This window comes from Opisthocomus hoazin, chromosome 1 (genome assembly GCF_030867145.1).
Source record: "Opisthocomus hoazin isolate bOpiHoa1 chromosome 1, bOpiHoa1.hap1, whole genome shotgun sequence".
Lineage (NCBI taxonomy): Eukaryota > Metazoa > Chordata > Aves > Opisthocomiformes > Opisthocomidae > Opisthocomus > Opisthocomus hoazin.
Window position 1 is genome coordinate 62,290,176 of NC_134414.1, and position 27,690 is coordinate 62,317,865.

At 35.5% G+C, this 27,690-nt stretch overlaps 1 protein-coding gene across 3 annotated transcripts in view; it reads right to left on the reverse strand.

Annotated features, from left to right (window-relative positions):
• UGGT2 (UDP-glucose glycoprotein glucosyltransferase 2) overlaps positions 1-27,690 on the reverse strand; it is a 90,820-nt gene continuing 63,130 nt past the window's right edge. For all 3 annotated transcript variants that reach the window (XM_075423863.1, XM_075423873.1, XM_075423882.1), the window contains 14 exons: positions 27,232-27,311; positions 25,350-25,539; positions 24,311-24,469; positions 23,041-23,126; positions 18,440-18,524; positions 16,645-16,730; positions 12,383-12,481; positions 11,011-11,095; positions 10,395-10,577; positions 8,987-9,147; positions 8,568-8,682; positions 4,685-4,801; positions 3,273-3,417; positions 1-2,398 (listed from right to left, as the gene is read on the reverse strand). In XM_075423863.1, the coding sequence (XP_075279978.1) occupies positions 2,376-2,398; positions 3,273-3,417; positions 4,685-4,801; positions 8,568-8,682; positions 8,987-9,147; positions 10,395-10,577; positions 11,011-11,095; positions 12,383-12,481; positions 16,645-16,730; positions 18,440-18,524; positions 23,041-23,126; positions 24,311-24,469; positions 25,350-25,539; positions 27,232-27,311 (1,614 nt within the window). In that variant the 3' untranslated portion in view covers positions 1-2,375. The remainder of the gene's footprint in view (positions 2,399-3,272; positions 3,418-4,684; positions 4,802-8,567; positions 8,683-8,986; positions 9,148-10,394; positions 10,578-11,010; positions 11,096-12,382; positions 12,482-16,644; positions 16,731-18,439; positions 18,525-23,040; positions 23,127-24,310; positions 24,470-25,349; positions 25,540-27,231; positions 27,312-27,690) is intronic.

A 27,690-nucleotide genomic window follows, 5' to 3' on the forward strand; every position in this document is an offset into this window, starting at 1 on the left:
TTTAATATTTTGTACAACATACACAATCCATTGGTTTGGTATTACAGATGTAATGATATGCTAATAATTCAAAGTGCTGCTTTAAAGAGGTCTTTGAAAGGTAGTGAATATATTTGCTGGAAAGAGCTTTCCTCGCAAGTATTATGCAGCAAAAAGAAATGCTGTAGAACATTTTTTACAAATATATACATAACACTGCACAAAATGGCATGAAACCTTTTAAATCTTCAAAATATCTCCAGCAAATTACATTTCTAAAAATTATATTCTAATAATTTAAGTAATCTCGAGGAAATAAATAGTATTTTAATAGAGATTTCTTTTTTAAAGCCTGCAGAAGTGATCCAGTTTTAAAAAGAACAGGATGCTACAGATACAATGAACCAGAAATCAGTGCATAAATTACCCACTTTTTAGACTGCATAACAGAAGTTTCCCACACAGATAATCATAATTAAAGAGAACTAAAGTTTCTTAAAGATAAAGAACCTTTAACTTCTGGCTTAAAGTACGTTTCAGCAGGAAATTCCAAGGCACATCAATGTGAAACACTCCTGCAGAGTAAAGCATCAGCGTGGAAGCATAAGCTTGAAAAAAAAGGGGGGGGGGGGAAAGGCAGCAAGCAGTTGAATAATGGTGGTTTTTTCCCTCTGATACGGAGTGTCGGTTGTTTCCTTGTCATGCATTGAACGGGTAGTAACGGTGCTGCATATACATCTGCTAAGTCAATTCTGAGTCCATCTACATGGTATAAAAATACCAATTTAAAAAAGTTCTGCGTTCAGATATGTTCGACTTGCTGCCTGATACCCTTAAGTAATGATGTTAGAGAAGAAGCATAACGTAACAGATGCTGCAGTGAAACGGAACAGCTAAAGAGAACCGATAATAGGATTTACTGACTGTTGCTATTGGGTTGCCCAGGAAATACTTTGTTGGGTACTTCATACAAAGAAAATGCCCACAACAGACATTTTAAAATCTGTATGTGACATGTTAAAGCTGTTCAAAAAGCATCCAGGTAATACAACGAAAAATACAAAAAGCTGTAAAAAAAAGTTCATGTCTCATATTATTAAGACTTGAAAAATACCAGCAAAGCATGATTTTAAATACTTGCTTTTACAGTAAGAAATTTTAAATAACCAACACCTGACGACAATGACAGTACATACAACATAGGCTTAATTTTTCTTATTATTTATTCTCTCATTTGCTGGTATGGAACTGTTATGCAACTAATGGATTCACTCAGTGCAAATTACCTTCTCATAATTTCAAGCATTTAGACTGAAAGACTGCATTAAGCTGTTCTTGTAAGAATTTGTGGTTGTACCCAATCTATTTAGAAACCAGCACAGCCTAAACAACAGAGTATGTATTCAAGGCACTAGATTTCAGTTTAAGAAATAAATTCCCTATTTTCAAGTATGTGTATTGCAAGAACTTTTCACTGCAATTGTTGTGGGATCAAAATGTCTGTAGCCCATTAAAGCCACAATTTTGTGAGTACATATTTAGAAAATTACAGGAGACACCACTGATTGATAATCAAAATTACTCAGGTATTTTAATATTTTATTTTCAGTTCTAAACAGGATGGTGATAATCAAAACTCCGTGGAAAAGAGATTTCAGGTACTGACCTTCTGATGCAATGTATGCTGCTTGGAAAATCACCTTAAGCAAATATCATGATGGAATTTTATGACATACTATTTAAGTGACCAAAAGGAGCCCAAGAATCAAAAATTATTTTCTAATATCAGTGAGTGCAGCAATCCGGCATAATAATGAAAAGTGACATTCCTTGCTTTAGTAAGCTTCCAGGTTGACTTAGATTTGCATGGTCTACATTACACAAGCTATTTTTTTATGTCTTCTTAGCTACACTGAGATTTTTTTTCTTGTGACCACAGCATTCCTCCAGGGACAAAACTATGGACATAGAACCAAAATTCTTTATATTTAAGTACATTAGCTTAATGCAGGTAGTATGCACAAAACTGTTTTCATGTAGATACTTAATGTGTGTGTCCTCTCCTACAGTGACACAATATATCTTTGAAGAGTTGAAGATATTGTTCTTTATATTCTAAAATCCTCTGGGCAAACTGTCTTTTAGTAAAGGAAAAGAAACCAAAGAAATTAGGAAAGCTACTCAACACTGGTTAAAAAAAAAAAAATCAAGTACCTGTGGATTTTTCTCCTGGTTTTGTATTTAATTTTAAAAGGTTTTAAATAACACTATAAGTTATAAAATATTTGACTTCATTAAAGAACATTACAAATAGTGCCAGTGTTAACACTTGTAACCTCCATTCAGTCTTTCGCAGAAGACTCTTGAGCTGTCGCCATTGCTGGTTACAGGCTGTGCTAAAGTTCATCATGCTTAAGACCTGTAACCAAAGGAAAAAAAGAATTACAAAAAAACAGTCATATAAAGACTTAATGACTAGGTTGGTAAAATGTGGAGAAAGCCCTTTACTTTCTATTTTGCTGCTAGTCAGTCAGTTCAGCAACATGAACTTCATTTGTAGAACCTTGCTAAAAGTTGACCATAAGCTTTCACAAAGAATAAAAGCTACTAAGAATTTTTTATAAGAAAAAGTGAATTTGTTCCCTGACTCAAGAATTTTAAATAAATACTTATCGGCTAAGTTTTTTTTTTAACCTTGAGAGCTAAGATCACCTTTATTTTTTTTATTTCACATTACTCCAAGAAGTCAAGTCTTACTGGAAGCCCCATAAGGGTGTTTTTTGGTCTTGTACTATTTAACTAACTAGGTTTCAACAATTTTAGTAAAAAAATAAACCAAAATCTATTTGCAAACTAAACCACCATTTAGTCTGGTGCAAAAAGGCCCCGCGTAGATAAGCCCAGAGTGAGAGACGCGGAGACAAATTAGTAGAGACTCAGTTACCTACTGCTTAATAGACATTGGCTTTAGATTCTCTAATGAGGTCTAAGCTAATGTGCTTTATTTAATATTTGTGGCTCAAATGATGCGGAACAGCTGGTTGTGCTTGAGGTCCAAGAACAGGACACCACTAAATTTTCTCTTAGATTCTGCCATGAAACAAAACATTTTATCCTTTTAGTGTAACTCCAATGTAAAGAAGCATCCCACAACTCTTAAAACCCACACAATTTCTGTAAGAGCAGGGAAAATCACACAAATACAATACTTGTGCCTACTGACCCGATCTTAATTTCGACTATATTAATATTTAATTTTGAAAAGCTAACTGATCAATAGGCATGTAAATTACCTTTCTGAAAGAACGACATTAGATTTTTCTTCTCTTTTTCAATTTGCTGTATTAACTTTCGTATCTCAGAGTCATAGTCAACCCATTCCGGAACGATCCGGGCAGCAGCCTTTAATTTTGGTTCTTTGGTCTGGGGATTGTTGCACTGAAAGGTTTAAAACATGCTAGATGTCAACAAAGCAAATGTGAAAATATCACCTTCCCAAGGAACTCGCCTAAAATCGTTTTGTCAGCATTTACAATTTCATTGAAGGACAGCGTGCAAGGTCAGTCACACTGACATCAAAAAAATCACACAAAACAAATTGTAAGTAAACCCTATTTAAATATCTCAAACCTTTTATTGTAAATACTTCTATTTTCCCATGTGCTCCTGACTGTATGGATGACAGAGACAGGGCTAGCACAAGACTACTAAGATTTAGACAAAAGTTACACAGTCAGATAGAAGATGTACATTAGCATATTGAAATTGAATCTGATATGGTTTTTTATTAAGTTTGTGATGCTTCCTCTAGTGTTGTCTAGAAAATGTATTGATTGCTTCCATAAAATAAGTGGAAATCATAATAAAAAGCGATACATGATAATGGGGATTGAAAGAAGGTCTCGAAACTTCATTTCAATCTGTCTTGAACATAGAGCACCCGTCTTTAGTGCACAAAAAAGCTTATTTTAACAGCCATAAAGACACAAAGAAAACAAAACTATTTACGTGCTGAATATTCACACCAGATTCCGACTGTCTGTTATTCTTCAGAGTTACACCTCTGAAGTATCACTTACAGTGTGTGTGGGTTGTCAAAAAAATGAGAAGGGGGAGAAATGGAATGGGGGTCATGACAGAGAAGAACATTTTCTCTCTGTGCTTCCGTTCCCAAAGACAGACGCTTTCTTCTTTCAAAATATGGATCGTCTCCTCAGCATTACACTTTTTAAGCTCTGCTTTACCTCCCGTTTATGGTGGTGAGACGGACAGAGAAAACCATGATAATATTAAGTGTCCTACACAGCGGGTTCTGGAGGAACCTCCTCTGTAGGAAGCACAACAGCAGCACACAATACCCCGACAGTTAACAGTACTTCATCCAAGTTCCACCAGCCTGGCTGAATATGGGAAAAAGGTAAGGCAAATACATGGGAAAACCCCAATTCTCTCCAGTTACAGATAACTGCATTTAATTTTGGGGTATAGTTTTCAGCTTTAACATAAGCAAATTTGGCACAGAGCAAGCAGGAGAGGTCTCGGAGGAAGCAGAAAAGTTGCTGTATTGTAGGGGAAGGGAAGCAGTGTTCCGGTGCCTTCCAGCAAGGCTGCCTCCGTGACATCACATACACGTTATCTCAAAAGCCACTGAAACTACAGCAAAGCTTTTAATCGATGAAACTAATTTAGCTCAAAATCAACTCACCAAGTCTATTGTTTTAGCCTTTTTCTTGGATTCGTCATCACACCAGGTTTCACACCAAAGCCATTCCTGAGGGAGAGACTTTATAGCTACTTGATGAATCATATTATTGGGAAGATCCTGTACAAAATTTGTAAAACCATAAATTAGCACTGAATTTAATGTAAGTGGTTATCAGGCAACTACTTTAAAGTAGAATATCTTCGCCTATTACCATTTCTGCAAATTGTTCTTACGTTTCCTTGTTCTTACATTTCCTTCTAAGTGCTCACCTAGTTCTTTTTCAGAAGCTTAGTCATGCTCATTTTGATGGCCAATTCCACCTCGCATTTCTCAAGCAATTTTTTCTTGTACTTACGTCTGTCCTTCCTTAGCCTGACATAAGCAATACTACTGTCTGATACTTGTGGTTCAGATACTGCATGTCATACTATGAATACTACTAAGCAGAATTAGACCATGTGAAGTTATTAAAACAAAACTTAACCATCTTTCCATTCCTCAAATTTGCATAAAAGCTCTCAAAATGATATAATCCAGAATCATGCCACTGAATTAAATTTAGATGTCTTCCAGGAAAGTGGATTCCAGAAACATGAGCATAAAAAGGAAAAGCTATTAAACTGCTATTCTGGCTATCTTCCTTACTTCCCGTAAAATCTCTCCTTTTTTTTTAACCTTCACTATATTGCCAAATACTGTCATCATGAAAATTCTGAACCAATATCTTGCTGAATGTAGGGAACGGCATTTACAAATGAGAAAAACCTCAGGCTTTCATACGCTGCATGTACTCTGGCCACAGATAAAATTAACAGATGTCATTGGTAGACCCATTCGTAAGCTCCTTCACACGTGCAACCGCTACATTATATTTAAAAAATAAATGTCAGTACTCAAATAAGCATTAGTCACATCTCAATTTGCCAGTTCACATTGCTAAATGTGACAGAATAAAATAGCACATATAGCTGCATTATGAAAGGCATATAATTTAATTCAAATGTAGACATTAGTACAGGAAAATTACATCAAATAGAAGTATACTGACAGTCAAGATATAAAACATTAATTTAAATGCTTTATTTTTTAATAAAACTTCATTTCCATGGATTTTTGGAAGATAAAATAAATGGTTTATCACCATTCCAATTTCAAGAGAAAAGAGATCGGTTTTCTCTTGTGCCTCACTGTCCTTCGAAATTAAATCACAATTCCTGAGTTACTACAGTAACTAAAGAAAAAGTAAAGAATAACTAAAAAAAGTAAAAAATAAAGTAAAACTAAAGAAAAAGTTGCTTATCCCTTTCAGAAGAAAGTGACCTATCCTCAAAAACACTAAAACAGATCTAGAAGATCAAAGAGGAAATATTAATTAATCAGAAAAAAAATGAACAAGGCTAAGAACAGGTTGTTTTTACTGTCAGTGCCAAAATTCTTGTTTATTCAAAATATGTAAACTGCTGAAAGTATTCTAGACTTTCACAAACAAGGTTTAAAAGTTTTTCTTCAATTTGATTTACAATACGACTGTTTTCACATTTTGTCAGATAACCTACACAATTTTAAAGGGGGGCTCCTCTACAGCAGCATCTTTATTAGAAAGTAAAACCTCAATTAAAAAATATAAAAACATTGCCTCTTAATAAAAGAATTAGTCTTACATTCCTTTCTGCTGATTTTTATTCTTTAAGTAAAGAACAAGATGGTTAATTATCTATTTTTTAATTCATTGCTATTAGTATAAGTATTTGTCAAATACTTGTTTTGTCATCTATACATTGACATTTCCATGCTTCTCTTTAAAAAGTGCAATTAAATAAGCTGTATTGGAAGTCCAGTTTTTATCCTGTGTAATTTTTCTCCCTAGGAGTTCTTTACTCACTCTCCTTGACATTTAAAATTACTTTTTTCCACTCTCTGTACTTCTATTTTGTGGTTTATATTAGCATAACCTTAACTACCACCCGTGAAGGCAGCAGTGCTGGCAGATTAGCAAAGAGCTGAGGTTGCTGCTTCTTTGAGAAGGGCAGTGAGCACTCCAGTTAGATATTTAAAATAAAAATTCAAATTAAAAAAAAATATCATAATGCATCCTTATCAGTAGATAAAAGCTCCCCAGGACTCTTGTGAAATATATTGCACTGTGGTTTGTATTTCTAGGAATGATGCTGTATTTGGTGTAAGTAGTAGCAATGATGACAGAAAGTGATTCCTATCAATAGTCAGAAAGCAGATTACTACAAAAATAATACTTTGAAATATTTCCCTTTCCAAAGTGATTCCAATTCCATTCTGCCACTATTTAGCTACCTTAAGGTCTGCTCTCAGCGCTGATGTGCTGAGGGAAGGGTAGCTGACGCTTAAGCAGCTTTCGATTTGATCCAACAGACTTATGAGAGATATATGCTGCTATCGTGTATTAACGCTGTAACTGCAAATATAAGAATCTTGAAATGGAAAGATATACATTACTAATATTTTGAGACCATTAGATGAAATTACTAATTACTATTTCTGAAAAGCAGCATTATGACGGAAGCCCTGTAACCAGCTTCTGACACTTTAAGCTCTTTCTGAAAGACACCTGGTACGTATGGGTAAGACTATGTTTGAAAAATACACAGCTATGTCACATCAGGACTCTCTAAGCGTGCGATACAGGGCTTATACTACAGGATACTTATACTAATAGCAATGAATTAAAAAATAGATAATTAACCATCTTGTTCTTTACTTAAAGAATAAAAATCAGCAGAAAGGAATGTAAGACTAATTCTTTTATTAAGAGGCAATGTTTTTATATTTTTTAATTCATTCTATTGTCCAGAAAAGAGAGGTAAAATCTGCCTGTTGCTGTTGAATCAGTCTTTCGCTCTTAACAGCTACAGCGTAAGGCTGCTCCAGCTCCCTGTGTCCAGCCTAGTTCGAGGGTGTAGGGTAGCTCTATTTCCACTTGTCTTTACCCAGTATCATCAGAACTGCTATTTTCAATTTTTAGTTTTATTTCTGGAAAGAATGCAAGTGGCAATAATGTACTTATGCAAGAGAGAGAAACTCACTTGCAGAGTCAGGGGATGGAATGCAGGCACTGAGAGGTGGGCTGTGCTACTGTGGGATCCCTTTACTGCTACAGGCAGTAAAGCATCCCTTTTGTGCTTTACTAACTCCACAAGGAAAATTACAAAAGCAGGGACAATCTCACTTATGAAGCCTCTGAAGTTCACCCAAAGAGAGAAATACAGAAAAAGTATTATTTACTCGGGCAGAAATCAGACGAGCTGTCTTATCAGTCTTCTACTGAGTTAAAGAACCTCTGCTACAGAAGGAAATAATAAATTTAAGTAATTCTGTACATCTGGGATCTGCCTACATGCTTGTGACTTGCACCCTGACTTACCCTACCTAGCTTTAAAAACTGGTGGAAATTAATAAATGAAGACTACAGTCACCCCAGGGTGATCATGTACAGCACTAGACTGCATTAGCAGTTAGCTTATAAAAATTAAATTTACATTAGTGGAAAAAAAGAAGAAAGAGGAAAAAGCGCTTGACAAATAAGATTATAATTACCATTATGAGAACACAGGATTATCATTAGAAAAACACAAATGCACATAGAACAACTACAAATAAAGGACAGCAGCCCTCTATGCTGTTTTTTCCTCATTTTTTCATATTTAACAATTATTTAAAGTCATCATGATTCAGTGTCCAGTTTTCTGAACTGTGCTCATATGCACACCTGAAAATGTGCTAAAACAGCAGTAAAGGGCATATAGTTTCAGAATTGTATAACATATACATCACTGAGATACAAAATAACTCCATGCATATTGAGAAAGATAAAGAAAACAACACCCAAATTGCTTAAAGCCACATATACCTGATCTAGGTTTGACAGACTGTTTGGATCTTGACTAAGAGCTTGGTACTGGCCCCGAAGCCTATCTCCTGCTGCAATCTTTCTGAACTTCTTAAGATCTACAACATATAAGGCACTGCAAAGATGGAAAAAAAAAATAAATTAAGATTCGTGGAATTTCACCTTCTTTCTGGTAATATTAATAAAAGTAACAAGAAACCAAAAACCATTCCCATTCCAAAAGAATATTTGTTTAATTAAGTGTCTGAAGCTACAATAAAAAAGTTAAATCAGTATGTCATCAGAATTCATGCCTTATTAATCTCTTACTGAGAATGACTACAGGGCAATTGCTTTTGAATGCCTCAGTGATCAACACCAAGATCCAGATTTTAATCAAATTCACAAACTGCACAAAAATATGTAAGGCGTTATCCTACCTAATATGGTATTTCCTTTTCCCAAGATGTGATGCCCAGTATCCTGATTTCCAGAAACGGTACCCATCCATTTCTTTACGGCTGTCACAGAAAGGTGTGTATCCATAGGGAGCTCCATTTAGATCTAGATCTCTGAGTTCTTTTAGGTCACTTCTCACAATCTAAATAAAAATATATTTATTTTTATAATTTAAGACTATTTTTAAGTTGTGCATATGAGGGTAGTTTTGCAGCAAGCTTCCCAAAGTTTAATTTTAATTTTAAAAAATAGCTGAGACACTACAGCAGTGGAGTATAGACTAAGTATTCCACTGGAATGATATTTACTAAACTATCGTTCAAGAAAAAAAAAACACGTGTTTATTCTGTGGCCATCTGTGTAACACATTTAAACAAGTAAATTACATAAATTAAGCGAAGTATTTTTAATTCATAAACCAGTGTTTCTGGTTGCCCAATATTAAATTCCTTCATGCAGGAGTATAACTTCCAAAATCTACGGAGCATCTCCCTTCTAAAAAATTTTTCCTGTTTGTTACATAATTTGGGCATTCCAAAATTATTGCATCATTTGAGAAATCTTTGTATCTACTAGTAAAGTACTTTTAAAAATAGGTTATAAAGACATTTTACAAATGTACTTTATTTACCAATCAATCATTCTTCCATCAAACCCCACTAATCTAATTTATCAGTGGTAAAAAAAAAGTTTTAGCTGTCTCAGAGTATGGAGAAATCCTTACAGCAGTTAGGACAGACAACCAGTATTACTACTGTATCCAGATGAAATTGCAGAAAGTTGCAGTCTGCATTGCTACATCTACACTTAATTTATTATCGAGCCTTTGAAAAGCACCCAAATACATAATATTTGCTCTGAGTTTTTTAATATCCATGTGATGGACTCTTCAATGTCTCACCTGCTTGAGACAGCATGTTACCCTTCAGTATACTACATAATATTAATTTCTGAGTGAATGACTGCATACAAATTTAAGAAAAACAGAGACAGGATTAATCTTGAAAAATTTCAGCTGTCTAGAAGTTGTTCAAATGGTCTAAACTAATCACCTCAGGCTCCGTTCATAGTAGAGAAATCCTTTCACGATCAGCCCGGGGACTGAAACACTCAAATACGCCTTAGGTGAAACGCACCTTTAGGATCACACATTCCTTCTCTCTCCACAGGTAATTTAGGGCGTCTCAGTGTGGTGAGACTCTTAATTTCTACACGACTAAACACAAGTGAAATTATTGCATTTCGCATTCTGCAACACCACTGGTTCTGCTGGTACAACTGCAACGGTCTTACGAGATTAATGTCTGAATAAAATGGCCACGATGAATCTGGATCAACGTAAGCCAAAACTAATTCCTTGTGCATTTATATAGCATTGTTTTTTCTTACCTGGTCAGCATCGACAAATATTATTTTATCCACAGCCAAAGGGAAAAGAACATCCAAAAAAAGAATTTTGTAGCCCCAGATAATTCTTTGTTTTTCTGTCTGTTGATAAAGCCAGCGGGGCCACTTATACTGTACTAACTCATATTTGAAACCATACTTTTTAGCCATGTGAGGAATAACATCCTAGAAGAAGGACCAAAAAAAAATGTTAGTTGCACATGTATGTGACACACAAGGACTCAAAAGGAAAAAGAGGGAATGTTGCAGCACAGTTGCAGCTGTGTTTGCCTTACTGACTACATAATTTATTATTTTAAAATGTTTCTTTAGTTCTAGCAGTATCCTCAGCTACACAAATATAAAAAGCATTTCTTTCACACTCTTGAAGACTATCAGGAGAGAATAAATTATCATAATATATCACCGAGCTTTGGGTTCCAGAAAAGAACAACCTTACACATGAGACTTTTAAAACTATTGGTATTTAATGCATTCAGAGATAATTTCCAACAGTGAAAATTTAATTTTAATTATTTAATTACGCAATTGTAAATTTTTTTTAAAAACTATTTTAATTTTTAAAGAAAAAATAATAAAAGGGAGACATTTCTCCTACCTTAAATGTTGGGGAGAGATAGTTTTTCAGAAACCAAAATTTAACTGGTGTTTTTGTATGACGTAGGACAGAAAGCATCATAATTCTGTGGAAATATAAGTCTATAATAAACAAACAAATACACACAGGTCATTAAATTTCAACTGCACCTAAAAGGTGCTAAAACTTTCTAAGTATAATTTTCTTTAACCTAGTTTATGCAGAAATTTCTGTCTATTTCTAATAAAAAGCTTTAAAGAACGTGTGTTGAAGACCTCTTTGAGATGGACTTGTTTGACCCCCATTGGCCAGGCAATATTAGAAGGAACAATTTCAAAAGTGGATCTGCTAACAAGTTTTATTCTGAGAGGTGCCTGACAAAATTAGAATAACAATTAATACCTTACATTCACTTGGCTACTGAGATAACTTATTTTAGAAATATATTGGTTGAGTTTAATAGGTTGCTGAAAATAAAAACAGTGGGAAAGAGAAAGCATAGTTCAAGTTTAGATCTTCTTCAGAAAACCCCTGATAACTTCAAGGATCACTATTTTGGATGCAATTTTTTTTCACTATTGTGGCATTTGTTTGGTGTAACCAGACAGATAAGCAATGCCTTACAACCTTACAAGAAGTCAAGTCTGCCTTAAAAATCAAGAAATAATAAACTTTAAAATAAGGTAAAGCAGCATGTAGGGCGTCTTAAATTTTTTTTTTTCTTCTTTAAAATAGACAAGTGTTTCCCTATAGGTTGTTGTAGGTTGAAGGAAAGAAATGCAGATGTTCAAACTGCATCAGACAATTAACAAATAAAAATCAATACAGACAAACTACTACTTTCTATGCATAAAAGAATTGTGAAATTCCATTTCAGGATAGGAAAATCACTAAGTCTGACACCTGTAGACAAGTACTCAAATGAGACAAGTAACAGAGATGGCTGTGAACACATTAGGCCATACTGTAAGAACTCCTTAAAAGCTATCATTGCTCATGGAATGAACATTGAGGTAAGTTAGGCCACATGTCCACGCAGTAGTATACATAGTTTGGATATAAATGGACACAACTCTAATGAAGTCACTTCTGTTATGTCTTTACAAACAGATGCTGAACTTCACCTTTTATGTTCACACTTCACACATGCACTCATGAAAGACATGGAGAACATTTTTCTTCAGAGAGTAACAGCATTTTTGAACATCTGTACACTGAATCACTTTGTTCTCAAAGATGAATTTAGTCCTCGCTGTACACAACTTTTCTATGTTTTCACAATTTATTCTTTACACTTTGATTAAAAAAGTCAGTTTCTTTAAGCTGCTTAGTTTTAGGATGAACGTTTGCAGCACCACTATGAAATTCTTGTTTCACTTTCACCTTTTCTTACCTTAAGAAACGTTCATATAAGTGGCCTGAAGCAACTGAAAAAATGTTAAGAATATCACTTTTCTTCTCCTTCTCTTCTGTTGGAATTTCTTCTGAAAATCTAAGGAAAAAACCCCAAATTATTACATAAAGTAAACATTCAGCAGAAAGAAAATACAACTACATTACCATTAAACTCATAAAGAATCAAAAGTAAGAAAATACACAAAAGAAATACTCATCCTGCAGTAACTGAATACACTTACATTCTAGTCCCACTGCACATGCCTATGACAGCAAAATCTTTTGGGAGCAACACTTCACACACACCCAGTCACTCAGGATAAATGATGGCACAACTGCAGTCTCCAGTATTTTCAATCAAACAGAACCCAAATTTGGCAAAAACTCCATGTTTTATCAAAGAAAAAACTCAGAAATACACAGAGCCAGAATACCTTACAAACTGACTAATTTTAAAACCAGCAACAGTTATTTTTCAAGCTTCATCCATGTGCCTTCTAAATCAGAAGAACCAATGCATATTCTTGAGGCGAGGGATGTCTGCACAGCCCCATCGGTGGTTGAGCTGAATATATACTCTAAAATACAGACTGAACATCACATAAAGATGGCCACACCAGGCCAAACCACATATTTAGCCCAGTACCTTACCAACAGCAAATGACAAGGCTGAGGAGTAGCAGTCTTTCCCAGAATACTCTTCTAACATTTAGTGGTCTGTGGTGATGGGATTTCCCGAGTGTTTTTCACAATACTTGCTTAATTCTTCCTTAAATTCATTCAACTGCTCTCCCTATAAGCTACCCTATAGCTTTGAGGTACGTGGTCCAGAGGTTTTCCGTTTCTGCTGCAGAGCCTTCTTTGCTTGCTTTGAATACCAAAGTCTGCCAGGATTGTTTTTTAATCACAGATGCCTTCCAGCACACACAGCTAGGGGATAGTGGCTGCAGTCTCCCTCAGAGCACTGCTTCACACATCTCGGCACTGCAAAGGCTGCCTTGGCCAAACTGCTTACAGTATGGCTTGGTACTGTTGGAGATTCACCTCAAGAGTCTTTTCTTGAGGTGAGTCATTCCTCACACACTTGGATTGTGTGAGTCACTCCTATTAATTTTTCTTCTGGATAGATCCCTTTTAAAAATATACTTTAAAAAGTATAAAAATAAATATCCCTCATAATCTTTAAGAACAAATGAGACAAGTCTCAGATCTCCAACACATTTAAAAGAATTCACATCACTCCACTAATACAAAGCTGAAATCTCAGAAGGCTGCAATGTGTGTAAGCATTGTGAATAATCTTTTGAGAAACCCACGTTCTTTTCACTCAGCAATGGTAAGAGGAGATGGCACAGTTGTACCTGATCAGGACTACAGCAAATGCAAAAAAGAAAGGGACATTAGCGGAGCAGCACTGACTGCTTGGTGTGGCATCCTCAAAGAAGACAACCCCACAACTAGCCCTGAGTTCTCACAGGCTACACAGACCGCAGTTCACAGTCCCAAGCAGTCCGCCTTCTTTCTCTCCGACTTTTTGTCCTGTTTCTTATTCTCAGTGATAGCAGAACTGAAAGAATGTCAAGCTCTTTATAATGCAACCATCACCACATGTGACAACACAGACAGATGTGAAAAAACAAAATCAGGTTTTGACACAAGGATCTAGAAAATATTGATCATGCAAAGCTTCACAGAAGGCACAGATCTTCCAAACTGAACAAGCTGCTTTGAAGCCATGGGTTAACCTGTGGAAAAGCAGTCAACTGGAGAAGGACAGTTCAGTTATGATAGGACTTGGGCAACATGGTATGCACACGTGTCCCATGTCAGAGCACACGTGGATTCCTGTAATGAACAGTGTGCTGCCAGGATATACTTTTCATTCTGGGATATCGAAGAGGGAGGATATTTGACAAGTTCCAAGATAGCAAGAAGCTGACAGACAAACAGCAGGACTCAAATCATGCCCCTGAGCCACAACCTTGAATCAATGGTAAAAGCAAATGAACTTTGTTGGGTGAGGGGCTTCAGCAGCCCAGCCAAGCTCTGAGCCTGATACACCAAAAAGGCTAGATCTGGAAGATTGTGAGGTCTCTGGCCTTGTAACCTTCTTAGAGAGAGCTAAGATTTTGAGCACTGCACATACATCCTTTGATGCAGACAATCAGAAGTGGGAAGCCTGAAGGAATTTTTCATCGTCTTAAAAAAATATCATTCTGCAAAAGAGGCCACCTTTGTGCAGAAATGTGGGTCCACTTCTGTGACCCGTGGCTTCAGGAAGAAATTTTTGAGAGTTGTAGGATAGTAGTCTGGAAGGCTTTCTGAATCTAGTCAATAGTGTAACAGTAAAATCATCTGTCGATAAAGAGTGATAAACACAAAATCAGCAACAGAGACTCAATAAAGTGTTCAGGTACTTGAGATACAAGAGGCCTTGTCAGGAGAGATGATAAAGCTGAAACAGAAGCCAGTCCTGGTTCTACCAAGAAATGTGTGTGCTGAGAATTACTTGGCGTCACCTGTTTACTACATGAAGTAGAACTGCTATGCCTTTTCTTTATCTTCTAACAGTCTTTGTGACTGATAACCATTGCCAAGGGTACTGAAAATAGAAGAAAATCGTTTTTGTGTCTCACAGGTGCTGTTCGGGGCAAGAAAGTATTTAAGGTATGGAAAAAATAGTGATGAAAAAGCCACTCTCCTTAAATCCCTCATACTGACATTATCCCTTTCTTACTAGCAGAATTATAGTGCAAAGATGTTCTCCTGAACAATGGATGAATCAGACTTTACCTCAATGGTAAACCTTGAATGCTTAAAGGTACTTATGGAAAAAGCTACTGCAATTTCATTCTTCTTTCAGGGCAAAGAGATCTGTGATTACTTGGACAAAGTTGTTTACGCAGTCAAGTCATTAGCCCTGAATTGGTTATTTCAGGAGGCATTACCTTCAGTTCTTTGCCTTTGCAATTATACAGCCATGACAGTTTCACATTTGGTAGCATACTGCAGAAACAAAACCTGTGCTGGAAATCAGACTTCCCAAGAGCAAACATGAGTGTTTTCTATGAAGTGGATGAAGTTCAGTACAGAAACAATGTACTGCAGATTAACTACCACCCACAACAGCCTTGAAGATCCAGAAGAGGAATTATCATTACCTTGAAAGAGTGGATGAATTTATTGTGTTACTGGCATTCCAGATTAAAGACCCAAGCTCATTCTTCTTTGGCATTAAGAAATCAAATAATTGGGAATTCAGTGAGTACCTTTTGCCAGCACCTGAATGTTCACGCTTGAGAACATTATCTTTTTGAGATGTTTCTTGTGAAAAAGGTCTCTGAAATGTTACAAGGAAAGAATGCTTGGAAGGCATCCAGGCCACTGTTTCTAAATTACCCTGGTCAAACATAATCTAACTGAAATGCTCTCAAAAGGACAATTAACAAGTCTTGGAAACTGATACAACACCCCATGTTATACACTACTGATATACTACTCTATTAAAAAATTATCTATTAGTACACATATACTAGTCTATTAAAAAAACCTCTAAAATTATTTTTCTAAGCAAAGATAAAAAACTTTTTGCCCTTATCTCATTCTCAAAAATGATGTAACAATTTCATAGGAATTTGTATCTTATTAATAAAAACTAAATTAAAATTTTTTTAAAATCAGCCTGAACCACACACCATCCACAGACAACACAATTAAGAGCAACATTATGAGCAACAGAAAACAAAATTTTACAATGGTATACGGCAAATTAGGCATACTACAATGTTATTATCCCCAAATGTAAAGCTTGAGACGTTTATTACAATTATTTACAGAAAAAAATTTAAGTAAAAGGTGTTTTGACAAATACAAAAACACTTCTTGAGTTTTCATAAATTATGTCTAGCAGCAGACAAGCAGCATCATAGTCTGCCTTTTGACATTCAGATTGATACATCTGAGTACCACATTACTGGCTGAGATTTTCACATTGAGATTGATTCCCTGCCACAACAAAATAAAAACAATGCCAATGAAGAAAATGAACAGGAACTAGAAATGCAAAGGAGGGATTAAAAAGGAAATAATGAGAAGTACAAGACATTGAACTTGTGTTTTCTTCCCTTTTGTTTATATTATAAATCCCTTAAGGAGCCTTTTTACATACTTGTATCACTATCAAGTAAGAAACACTTACTTGCTATTAGTAATAATAAACATGTCCTAGCATGGTAAAAATATAAGCAAATTAGGCATTACCTTGTAACTGATTCCTGATTTCCTTTTTTTCCTGTTGTTCCATCAGTAAGGAGATCTTCATTCATTTTATCTGGCTTTTTCTGTACCTAGTCATTAAAATAAATGCATTTGTGTAATTTGTGAAGTTAGCTGATAACAATTACTACTTCAGTTGTGATATCTAACTACGGTGTACTGACTGGCTAGAGCTGGACCAACATCTTACCAATTTCTATTTCAGTAAAATACTGAACTGCATTAAACTGAACAGTAAAAATGTCATTTCATACTTTTAAACTATGTACAGAACTTACTGTAATAAGAAGAAAAGTAATCAATTACAAAAAATTCAATGGTGATTAATAAATCAAACGGTACTTTCAAGCTCTTTGTACTTCTTTATGCAAACAGTAACTAGAAGTGCAGGGAATCATATCTCATCTCCTACCCTCATGAGTTTGTGACCCAGCCATTAGCTGTCAGAAGACAGGTAGTGGGGTGTCACACCACGCACGGAACTTGCCTGAAGGGAAACTGTGATTCTCATCAGCCTTTCACAAGGAAAAAAAGACAAATATGTCGCTGAAACATAAGCTCTCCTGTCCAAGTTAAACAATTTCTGCTGTCTTACCCAGAGACTTAATAAAGGCTCCAAATTAATTTTGTTTGCTGATCTTAATTTCCTTGACTAAAACAAACGTAATGTTTTTGAAGCCCAAATAGCTTCTAAACCACTAAATGTTTGAACATATTCAATTCTAACCACATGAATTTCACATGTTTATACTGTCAAGCCAATGCTTACAGATTTCTGTTCACACCAAATGATGTGTCTTTTTAGCTAATGCTTCTGAAGCCATATCCTAGGTATCACTGAAGTGATTCTACAGCTCAACTGAATGATAGAGCTTACGCATTCCAGTTATAAGCTTAACATGTACCATCTTTCACATAGAGTAATTTTCCTATTTTGACTCAAATGGCATCCTTTTACCCCTTCTCTGTAGTTAAAGGTAGGCTCATTACACTCCAGAGAGTTACACATATTCTCCAGGTTCCAGACACTTTCAGTTACAGGACCAGGGAAGAGATTTATATATGTATGTGATTTAAAAAATTCCTTTTGTACTTGTGTTTACATCATTCTCTCTTTTTCTCAATGTCTAAAATTAGGATACAATGTACCAAGGACACCTACACAAAATGTTATTTACAAAATAGTGGAAAACATGTAATACTATAAGGTTCTTTCTCCTTAATACAACTTGTGTTTCATTATCTCTTTTTGATACATCTTTATGAATGAAAGTAACGTAATTACATTTACACAAATTTAGAAGCTTAGGGTAGAATTCAATGCACTTAATTTTAACTCCCGCTCCGGTATCTGGACATCATGTAAAATCCCTCCCCAGTCACAGGAGAGAACTGGATGTCGCAAAAGGTGGTCATCCCCTTGGTTTAAATGCCTGCCTAAGTCCTTTGGATTGTCATTCTACTAAGCAGAGAGGGAGTTTAAGGCACCTAGACTATACTCTTAGATGCCTTAAACTGGATGAGATAAATCCTATCTATGCTACGCACATGGATGTATTATTTTAACAGCTATTTATTTAATCTCCCATGCAATTAGTATAACCTGATTGGATCAAATTAACTACATTAATTTGCACACCCTTCTCTATTTGATTATACAAAATCTAAATTATATATTTCAGTATACATTTTCCAATTAAATATAGCCTAAGACATGTAAGCATGAGTCATATTTCATATAAGGAAATACTGCAGACAAAAAGGGTTTCTCTTTACGTACTTGAACTTTGATAATTTTGCTTCTGAAGTTGTTTAATACCACGATAACATCTGTCAGGTCAGCTACAGAATCTGTTCCTTCATGGCTGTGAGGAGAGGAAAAACCCACGTAAATGTACTGGCTCATTAAAACACGCATTATTGATTGTGTTTAATTAGAGTATAAGGTTTAGGATTGCTGATATTTGTAGAAACAAAATTTCTTCACTAGCACCTAATTATCTCTTAGCTTCAGAAACTTTCTGAGTTTTATTCATCACTAGACATTGCCCACAGTGGTAGCCCTCACTTTTTAATCTGGAATTTCACAGGAAATTTTATCAACCAATGAAAAAATGCAGCAACCTAGAGACGAATACATTATTATGTATTATATAGGTATATATTACATTCAAATTTAAACAAAATTTTATATTTCAAATACGGAAGACATCTTAGAAAATGCTGTGTGACAGCATTAAATGTACTTTTAAAATAAATCTGCTTTAAAAAGTCTAGGGAAAGCTTCACCACAGTGCTGAGATAGTAAAGACTGGCTTTCCCCTGGTTGTCTTTGGCAACTGTACCCCTAAAGACATGGCTGTGCAAGGAACCACCTGAACATTTGCCCTGCAGAACATCAGTTTAAAGCCATTCAGGCATCTCAAAACTGTACTGCAGTCCACTGAGTAACAAGTACGAAAACTGTTGCTGTGACTCTGTGATACAGAGTAATAAAATAATTCTCAAATTTTAAAGCTTTTGTACCTCGATAGCCCATGTATTTTTCTTTTGATCCTTTCTGTCTTTCAACAGCATTATGTGGCTTCCTCTTGCTAAGGCTAAGCATACAAAAAATTGGTTTAAGAAAGTAATCTGCTACCCCTTGGGCTTGATTCCACACACCCCCCACCCTCCCCAAGAAAACAGAACTATTTAAATCTTATTTCAATTTGTTTCATTCTACTTATCTAAAAATGACAGTTTTTTATACAGTTATCTGAAATTTCCATTTAATGCATTTCTGTGAAAACTGCCTGTAATTACTAGGTTTCATAGAGATGGCTGATTCTCGTACAAAATAATGTTCAGTATTATCTTGACTTTTCTACTCTCCGAATTAGTTTCATTTTCACACTTTTAAAATATTGCATACAGGAACACTCAGCCAAGACCTGTCTTTTTATTACAGGGATGTACAGTACTCAACATAAAAGGGTGCAGATCTCCATTTTAAGTAAAGTGTGCCATTAAAAAGCTCTAAAATAGTAAAACTAGAGCCGAACACAAACTGCTGATAGGAGAAATGGCAGCAGCTGCCACAGTGTTCCCATTTTTGCACTCAGTTTTTACACATTCAAAATTTTCTCTGTTATTCACTCAGTTACCTCAAAATCTGTTATGAATTCTGTAGCTAGCTCTGCAGCTCTGCCAACGATTTTCCAAAGTCTTTACAATATTCTCAAAGTGTGTGGTTTGGCTGTAAATTTAATAACATCACTTTGTCTCCCTAAGTCTGTTCCGTGGATCCCTCACTGCCGTCTCCATCTTTACTGAGTGCCAATTGTTTTACTCTGCACAGCACTCAGTGTGATGAATTTCTGTCTCAGTACGAACAATGTAGTGAAAATAGTGATAGTCACCATTAGTTATCGTGGACACTTAACGTTGATCTCAAGATCCAATTTACCTGTTTCTACATTCACATCTTTGTATGCTTCCTACTATTCCTTTTGCTGACAGAGTACTTAATTTCAACTCCTAGTCACCCAACTAGGTGCTCAACAGCTACTTACAGACTAGCATATTCACTTGTTTTTAGGTAGGTATCTCTCTGACAGAAAACTGAGGTCATCATACCATTCTCTAATTTTAAATCAGTGTGCTGAATCTTATACAGGACCTCTCATCCTTTCTCTGTCTCTGTGCGTATGAAATTCATCATGTTGTAATTTTATTTATGTAACAGATGCACATTTCAAATGAGCGATCACGTGAGTAAGGTTTTGAATGTGACCTGGGGTTTGGAAGAACTGGGATCATGATTTATGAACTCCCTTAAGACAACCAACATGGATTTTGTGTTTTGTTCAAAAAGTACTGAAGTAGGCACAACTTCCTTTTTAAATCCAAGCAAAATGTCTTGCATACTGACAGCACTATTACATATTTAACAATAACTACTTAATTGTTAGATAATTGCTGTACAAACCTAAACACGTCCAGAAAACTATTTATGTCACAGCTTTAAAACATTTCAAAACACCTACATATTTTTAATATAAATATAAATACAAATAAATATCAATAAAAAATAAACTATAATCTTCCATGTAGAGAAAAAAAGCATTCAACAAATGGAGCTTACCTTGGAATACCTGTTTTCCTACAAACATCACAGAATCAAAGTTCCAATAATAAATAGTGCTCAGACTGTTGCTGAGTGTATCAGTTCTCATCTTCCTAATATTTATAGTAATTTATTAATAAAAAATTGATTTACAAGTGTGACTGCTTCAAAATAATGATCCTTGTTAGAAGCAGCATTGGGGGGAAAAACAGAAGCTTATTTTAAAAGCTGGGCATTTACATAAAGTAAAACTAAATTGCTTGCATGTGTATTAAATGCTACTACGAGAGAAGCAAATAAGCATTGAGGTGTAGAATATGCTGTAACTTCAAAATCTTCTATTTCTCCCCAAACTTCTATTATAATGTACAGGCCTGTGCCTCAAAGAAAACAGTTCATCTCACAGTTTAAGAGGAGAGGATATGACTAGTATCCGAGGATGGAGAATATCCTGCAATGCCTCTTAGCAAAATTCCATCCCGTCAACTAGTTGCTTGAGTTCTGATAGCAATTTGACACTACTGATATCGGTAAAAGTAATATCAAAGACCTTGGTACAGCCTGCCAAACATACTTTAGCTGTTGTACTCTAAGCCTACGGCTTGTAACAACTAAATGAAATAAACACTACTGTTTAGATTCCTCAGCAAGTATTAATCTTACATAACTTAGCTGAGCTTAATTGAGCTCATTTGTATCACTTCTTAGGGAAAATCAGTAATCTTAAAAAAAGGCAGATGATTTAAGTTTCCTTTGATCCAGCCTAGAATGTAGAGCGGTTTTGTTTCATTTTGTTTCCTTTTTTTTAAATTCAACTACAGCTCATTACATTATTTTTTTTAACCATGATATCTTTCATAAATCACTTTATATATCTTAAGAATTGCATGTTAAATTGGACAAATTATATAGCTGGAGTTTAGACAGTTAAATTAGAGAAATGATATAGCTGGTGGAGACTAAGTGAACTTCTTAGGATAAATACTTATGTTTTTCTGCTTTTTCAACAGATTGTGAGTGGTTTCTGGAAAAAAAAAAAATTGAAAATTGCAAACAAACAGAATGAACCTAATATCCCCTTAACACTCCTTACTGTAACACTGAAATTGATGCATTAACTAAATATTCAAAACAGCAAAGCTGTTAATCATTTTTTTAATTTTTAATAGAAGCTGATGACTAAACATCATATGGAACTATGTGTTCCTGAACTCCAAGTAATAATAAATATTTTATAAGAAATAGACCTGTTTCAGCTGACAGAATTACGGGGAGGGGGGGAGAAGGAAGAACTGAAGCTGAAATAAAACCATGCTGTTCCTCTAACAGGGATCCGATCCAAAGCTTCAAGAGGAAGCCCTCAGACACTACAGGTCTACGCTGTTACACAAAACATGAGAAAGATGATTCTTCCAAAGTACAGTTGGAATGATGGCTAGCCTGTGTACCTCATATAAAAATCCACCATGGAAACTCCAGATCTATAAGCCATATAGGTGGCAACTAAATGCCAGCTACTGGAGTACAACGTGACTTCTTTCCATGTACAGGGGTTTCTCCCAAGAGAGGGAAACGTGGCGCAGTCAACACACAGCCAGGGTACAGAACTGAAGAGTCCTTCTCTATCCTCAGGTGAAGGTGTAACCACAGTGATGCTTAGATAACTTAAACTAAGAAAAACTCAGAATTAATCAAAGAAAAAAGCCTAGAACTGAAATGAATATAATGCTCCTGTCAAAAAAAGTCACCACCCATTGATAACACTGCATTCAGAGGCACCGTCGGGGCTGAAAATAATTACGGAGGGGAAATTCGTGGCACTTCCTCCAGCTGACCAAGACCCTGCTGGAGAGCTAGTAATGCTCCACGTTGGGAATGTCAAAATATTAATCAAGAAAACCATGAGCGGCATTTCTACAGAACTTGGTGCAAGCAGTTGCATGATAATGCTAATCACGTGTGGAAGTGACAGGGCAAGTCCCTGGTAGCTGTATAGTAAGAGACTTTGCCAGCATCAAGTGTAGCTGAGCAGCTTAGGCTTATTATGCATTAACATACCCAAATTCCCTCAGGAACACATGGAGCAATCAGACAATTTGTGCTATCAGGAAATAAGGTATCTCTTATAAACTTTAAATCATAATTTGCTTCTTGTTCTATTTTTTCACGTTATTTTTTCTCATTTTCTTTCAGTACTGTCAGATCTTTTCAAAATATACTGTATTTCCAGATTCATTTATAAGTATGTTTCCAAAAGATGTATTAACACTTACGAAAAAACCTGATAAATCTCTTCAGATCTTCCTTTACGCAATCTCAGTGTCCAAGCACCTGGATTTGCTTTCAGCTGAAAATACCCCTATGAAAAAAAGCAAAGACAGGTGCTTGTTCTGTCAGCATTCCAGAATCAACCATGTACATATACAAAATTCAATTATCCAACATTTGGTATTGCAGCCGAGGTTAGTAACCACTACCTACTCTCATACTAGCCCTGAAAGTAACATGGCAGTGATGCAACCAGCTGTCACCTTTCCTGTACGTCCGTATTAATGTCTTTCAGTGCTCCATTTGTTTCTAGCTGAATTTGAGTTGTATACAAAATCCCCACCTAGAACAGCAAGTAAGTGAGCAGTAATGAAATAAATTATTAAAATGACCCTAAACTGGAACAGCTTCTTGGAAACTCCAAATTTTTGTCCAGAACAACTTTCTAAGCCTACACAGCTCTTCCCCAATTTAGGAACACTGCATACAGCTATCACTATGTGAAAGCCAGATGAAGCAAGCTTTGGAATGTGAAGAATCATTAAAAGTTTCATCATGCTGAACATCATCTACTGTTGAGACCGTATTCAGTACTTGTGTAAAAATCAAAGATTCACAGTTTATTAAGCATTTTATTCCTTGTGATACAGTATTTACAGATAACAGAGAATAGCAGATAGGTAACAGAGCTTAATAATCAAAATTCTTCCCTATAAAATTACTGTAGCCAACAGAAAAGAAATCTTTCACTTCAGAAACCACAAGATCTTCTCCTCTACAGACTGCTAAAATGAAAAATAATTACTTTGGATGACCAGAGGAATTCTCAGGTGTGGATTTGTCCCACAGAGCCTTTAAGCACTTAACTGAAGCATCTAAAATAGGAGCTTTCTTTTGCCTGAATCACTGTGTAACAAAAATGGTTATTTTAATCACAATGTGATTCATAATTTACATTTGTCAGTGGAATCTCCATCTGAATATAACTACCTCCTACCATCTACTTAAGGCAATTAGGCTCCCAGTTTAGGCACTTCAGAAAAGAGTCTAAAATTAGGCTACATCCAAACCTGTATCAGAAGAGGAGCGGGGTAAAGCTCAGCAAATTAGAGATGCACACTTTTTGTAGCTGGTCTCAACTCCAGGATGCTCCTTTTACTTTTAGCATTACTAAGCTTGCAACACAGAGAAATGGATTTAAAGAACAAGAAGGTCATAAAGAATTCTCATGAAGAGCATGCAATTGTAATGACTATTTCTGAACTTAGTACTTACCAGGTTGGCCATCACAATAGTATCAACCATGACAGGTTTATTCTTTGTGCCCAGAGTGAACTGTAACCCTCGAGGAGGTTGGCCAGTGGTCACATCAAAGCAATGTCCTTCAAGCAATATATATTCTAGTTCATATTCTGCTAAAACCATCCCTTTTATCTGTGGAAGGAATATTTCATCAATAAATTATGACATTTAACTGTCCAAAAAAGCAACATATTACAATGATAAACATGTGTGGGATTTACTTCACCTAAATTCAACTGCCAAAAAACAAAGAGAAAGGCCCTTACAGAAGGAATTTCACTCAATTTTAAAACACGTATCCAAGGTAAAGAAGATGAATCACTTTCTGGAGGGACCTTCTCTCCATCAACTGTAAAGGAAGCTGAGACTTATCAACTTTGGTAAGGTAAATTCCAACCTTTATTTTCACAATACACCTTCCAAATATACAGCTTTGGTGGATCAAACACCCTCAATATTTTGCGTAGCTTTAGTGACTGAAACAAATACAGTGATTTTGGAGCTACTGGATTAAAAATACAATAAAAAATTGTAAACTAAAAAAAGGTCAAATATGTTTTAATCTATATTAATAAACAGCAATATATTCAGGTTTATTTGAAGATTTACCTACGTTACTCCTATTATTCCCAAAAATATTAAAAAAAAGAGAGAACTGGAATGCTAGCACATAGAATTCCTTAATTGCTTTATTTTTATCTAAAAAAAAAGAATATTTCCATAGATATTATAAAGCTTAACACAGCAGATAAATTGCTTTTACTTGTATTCTGCATTCTGTTTTTTTCTGTTTCATTGCTTGTTTTTAAGACTTGGTGTTTTTTTTTTTTAAATCAGAGAGAATGTGCAAAAAAGATGAAGAAAATGAAAATGGTAAAATACTGACCAAAAAATCAATTACCACAGAGAGCATTTCTGGAAAACAAGAGCTAAACATCCCACAAGATTTCATTTCCCTCTTGAGGTAGAAGGTCCAACACAAGTAGTATAATGTTTACTAACAATTACTTACATCCTGTAAATGAATGTTATCAAGATCACAGGAACTGTTTACTGCTTCAACCAACCAGCTTTCAGGAGTGATCATGTTTAGAGTCAAAAGGGGTGATTCTGGCAATTCTAGGAATTTTGCCATAGGTTCAGAAGGAAGTTGCTTGTTGACCCCATAAGCTAATTCTGGTTCCAGAACAAAACGATAGAAGCTGTTGAAAAAGAAGTGTTAAAAAAAAATAAATAATACACTTACTGAAGCACAAAGTTCCAAACATGAAGTTCTTCTAAAATACTTTAAAATACAGTGAATGTTTACCAAATTAATGATGTTTGGAGACATGGTAGCTCCCTGTTCTTTTGAAGTACTGTCAGATAATACCTACAGCATCTCAAATGGGCTGGCAGATGAACACAGAACTACTCGTTTTTCACATTTTTTTTTGCTGGGAAAGTGCAGCACTCCCATAAACATTCTCAATGGCTGGGAAGGTAAATACTCAAGAGGTGCATCTAAACATCTTGACTGTGAACTCACTTGGATTCTCAGAACCTGCGTCACTAAACTAAGCAGAAGGACTAATCTGCTGGAAGAAAAGAATCTTTGGGAACAGTTCCTGACACTAGCAGTGGCAAAGACAGAGAGCACAGGAAAGGAGAGGTATGTCTATTCCTCTTGAACGCTTACTCCATATATTCCACAGGTAAGAGATCCTTGCAACAACAAAATAATGATGATTTTCTTCCTTCCTCTACTGATATTCAACAGAATGAGAAGACTCAGAATGGAGGAAGAAGCGCATTGGAGAGTGAAAGCAGCAAGCAATGAGTGCTCCACATAGAAAAAACAAAGGACATTTAATTACTACGAAAAGTAAAAAGGTAAGTAAGTCTGTATCCATCAGGAGGAATACAATTTTCCCACAAAGTATCTGGGCTACTATATGGATGCATTTCATATGAAACTATTGCTGCAAAAAAATACAACCTGTCCACAGAGTAGATGCCAGAACACTTTTTCCTCTCACCTCTCCCAAGTGCAAGGAAAGAACCAGGCACTAACACCTACCAAGTGGCTAGCTTTAAAAGCGATCATGACGATGTTCCCACAAGATACTCAGAAGACTGATGATTAAGACACTCTCTTGAGATGTAAGAGGTCTGAGCTAAATTCCTCTCAAACCGAATAGAAACTAAGGTGTTCTGTTTGTGAGCAAGTGATTAATCCTCAAATCTGCTGGCTAAAGGGAAGGCACTACCACCAGCTCTCTCTCATAATAAGATTATGGATAAAATACCTGCCAAAGTGATGGCAGTGCTTAAACCTTTCTCTTAGAGGGAAAGGAATCTACTCTGGTGAATTCAGATCAGTGTAAACATCTATAAGTGAATTAGTGAACCCCAGTCCTTACAGAAAAGCAAGAAGAAAAAGAAACTTCAGTTTAAGGCAGGTACTTACAGGGTATAATATTCTTAAACGAGATCTCAAATGCAGACTGTATATTTATTCAGATGAATTTCATTTTTAAGTTAAGTGTACTTAATCTGTAAAATTCGTTACACAGACAGTGGGCTGTAAGAAGTGGCCAAGTTCGGCAGACAACCTCCCTCTGCAAGTTGTCACAGGCATGAAAGACTCTCCTCTGGTTTCTCTAAGGATTGTTTGTGAGAGGTGCATTTGATGGACTAGATCATTCCCTGTGGTCTCATGCTTGATACCTTAGAATTTTTCTCTAGACAAGTGCAAACTGCTTAGGTAACATTCAACGAAAATAACTAATGCAACAAAAGAATCCAGAAGCACAAACCACTGTTTATTTTTTTTAAGGAAATGTACACTGTTAAGGCTGTTTTCCAAACCGAGCGAGATCGTATACTTGTAAAAAAAGCTAGAAACTACTTACCTCTTCAGTGGCACCTCTGACAGCTTAGATCTGCAGTTCAAAAACAACCTGAGTTTCACATTGATAATGTCTTTGAGTACCTAAGGAAAAAAGAAAAATCTCTCTAAAAAATGGTTCTTGGTAATCATCAAACTTTGAAAATAAGCCAAAGTTATCCTTGCGATATCCTGTCGTTTGTCAAGCTTGAGTAGAAATCTCAAACATTTTAAAGTTCTAAATTTATCTGTATATTAAGAGATGTTGTCAGATATTCCAAATAAAGATTTGACCTTTTCTAAAACTGCATGATTTAGCACATGATATTCTTGTTAGTTAAAACGTTAATGTTTTCCCCAGTGATGCAGTTTTTTAAAGAGCAGCTATCCCCATTTTCCAATGTTTGAATAAATTATATTATCATATTTCTTATATTGTGTTTTCTAGAAGACTTTAAAGCACTTGAAAGTCTGTAAGTACAAC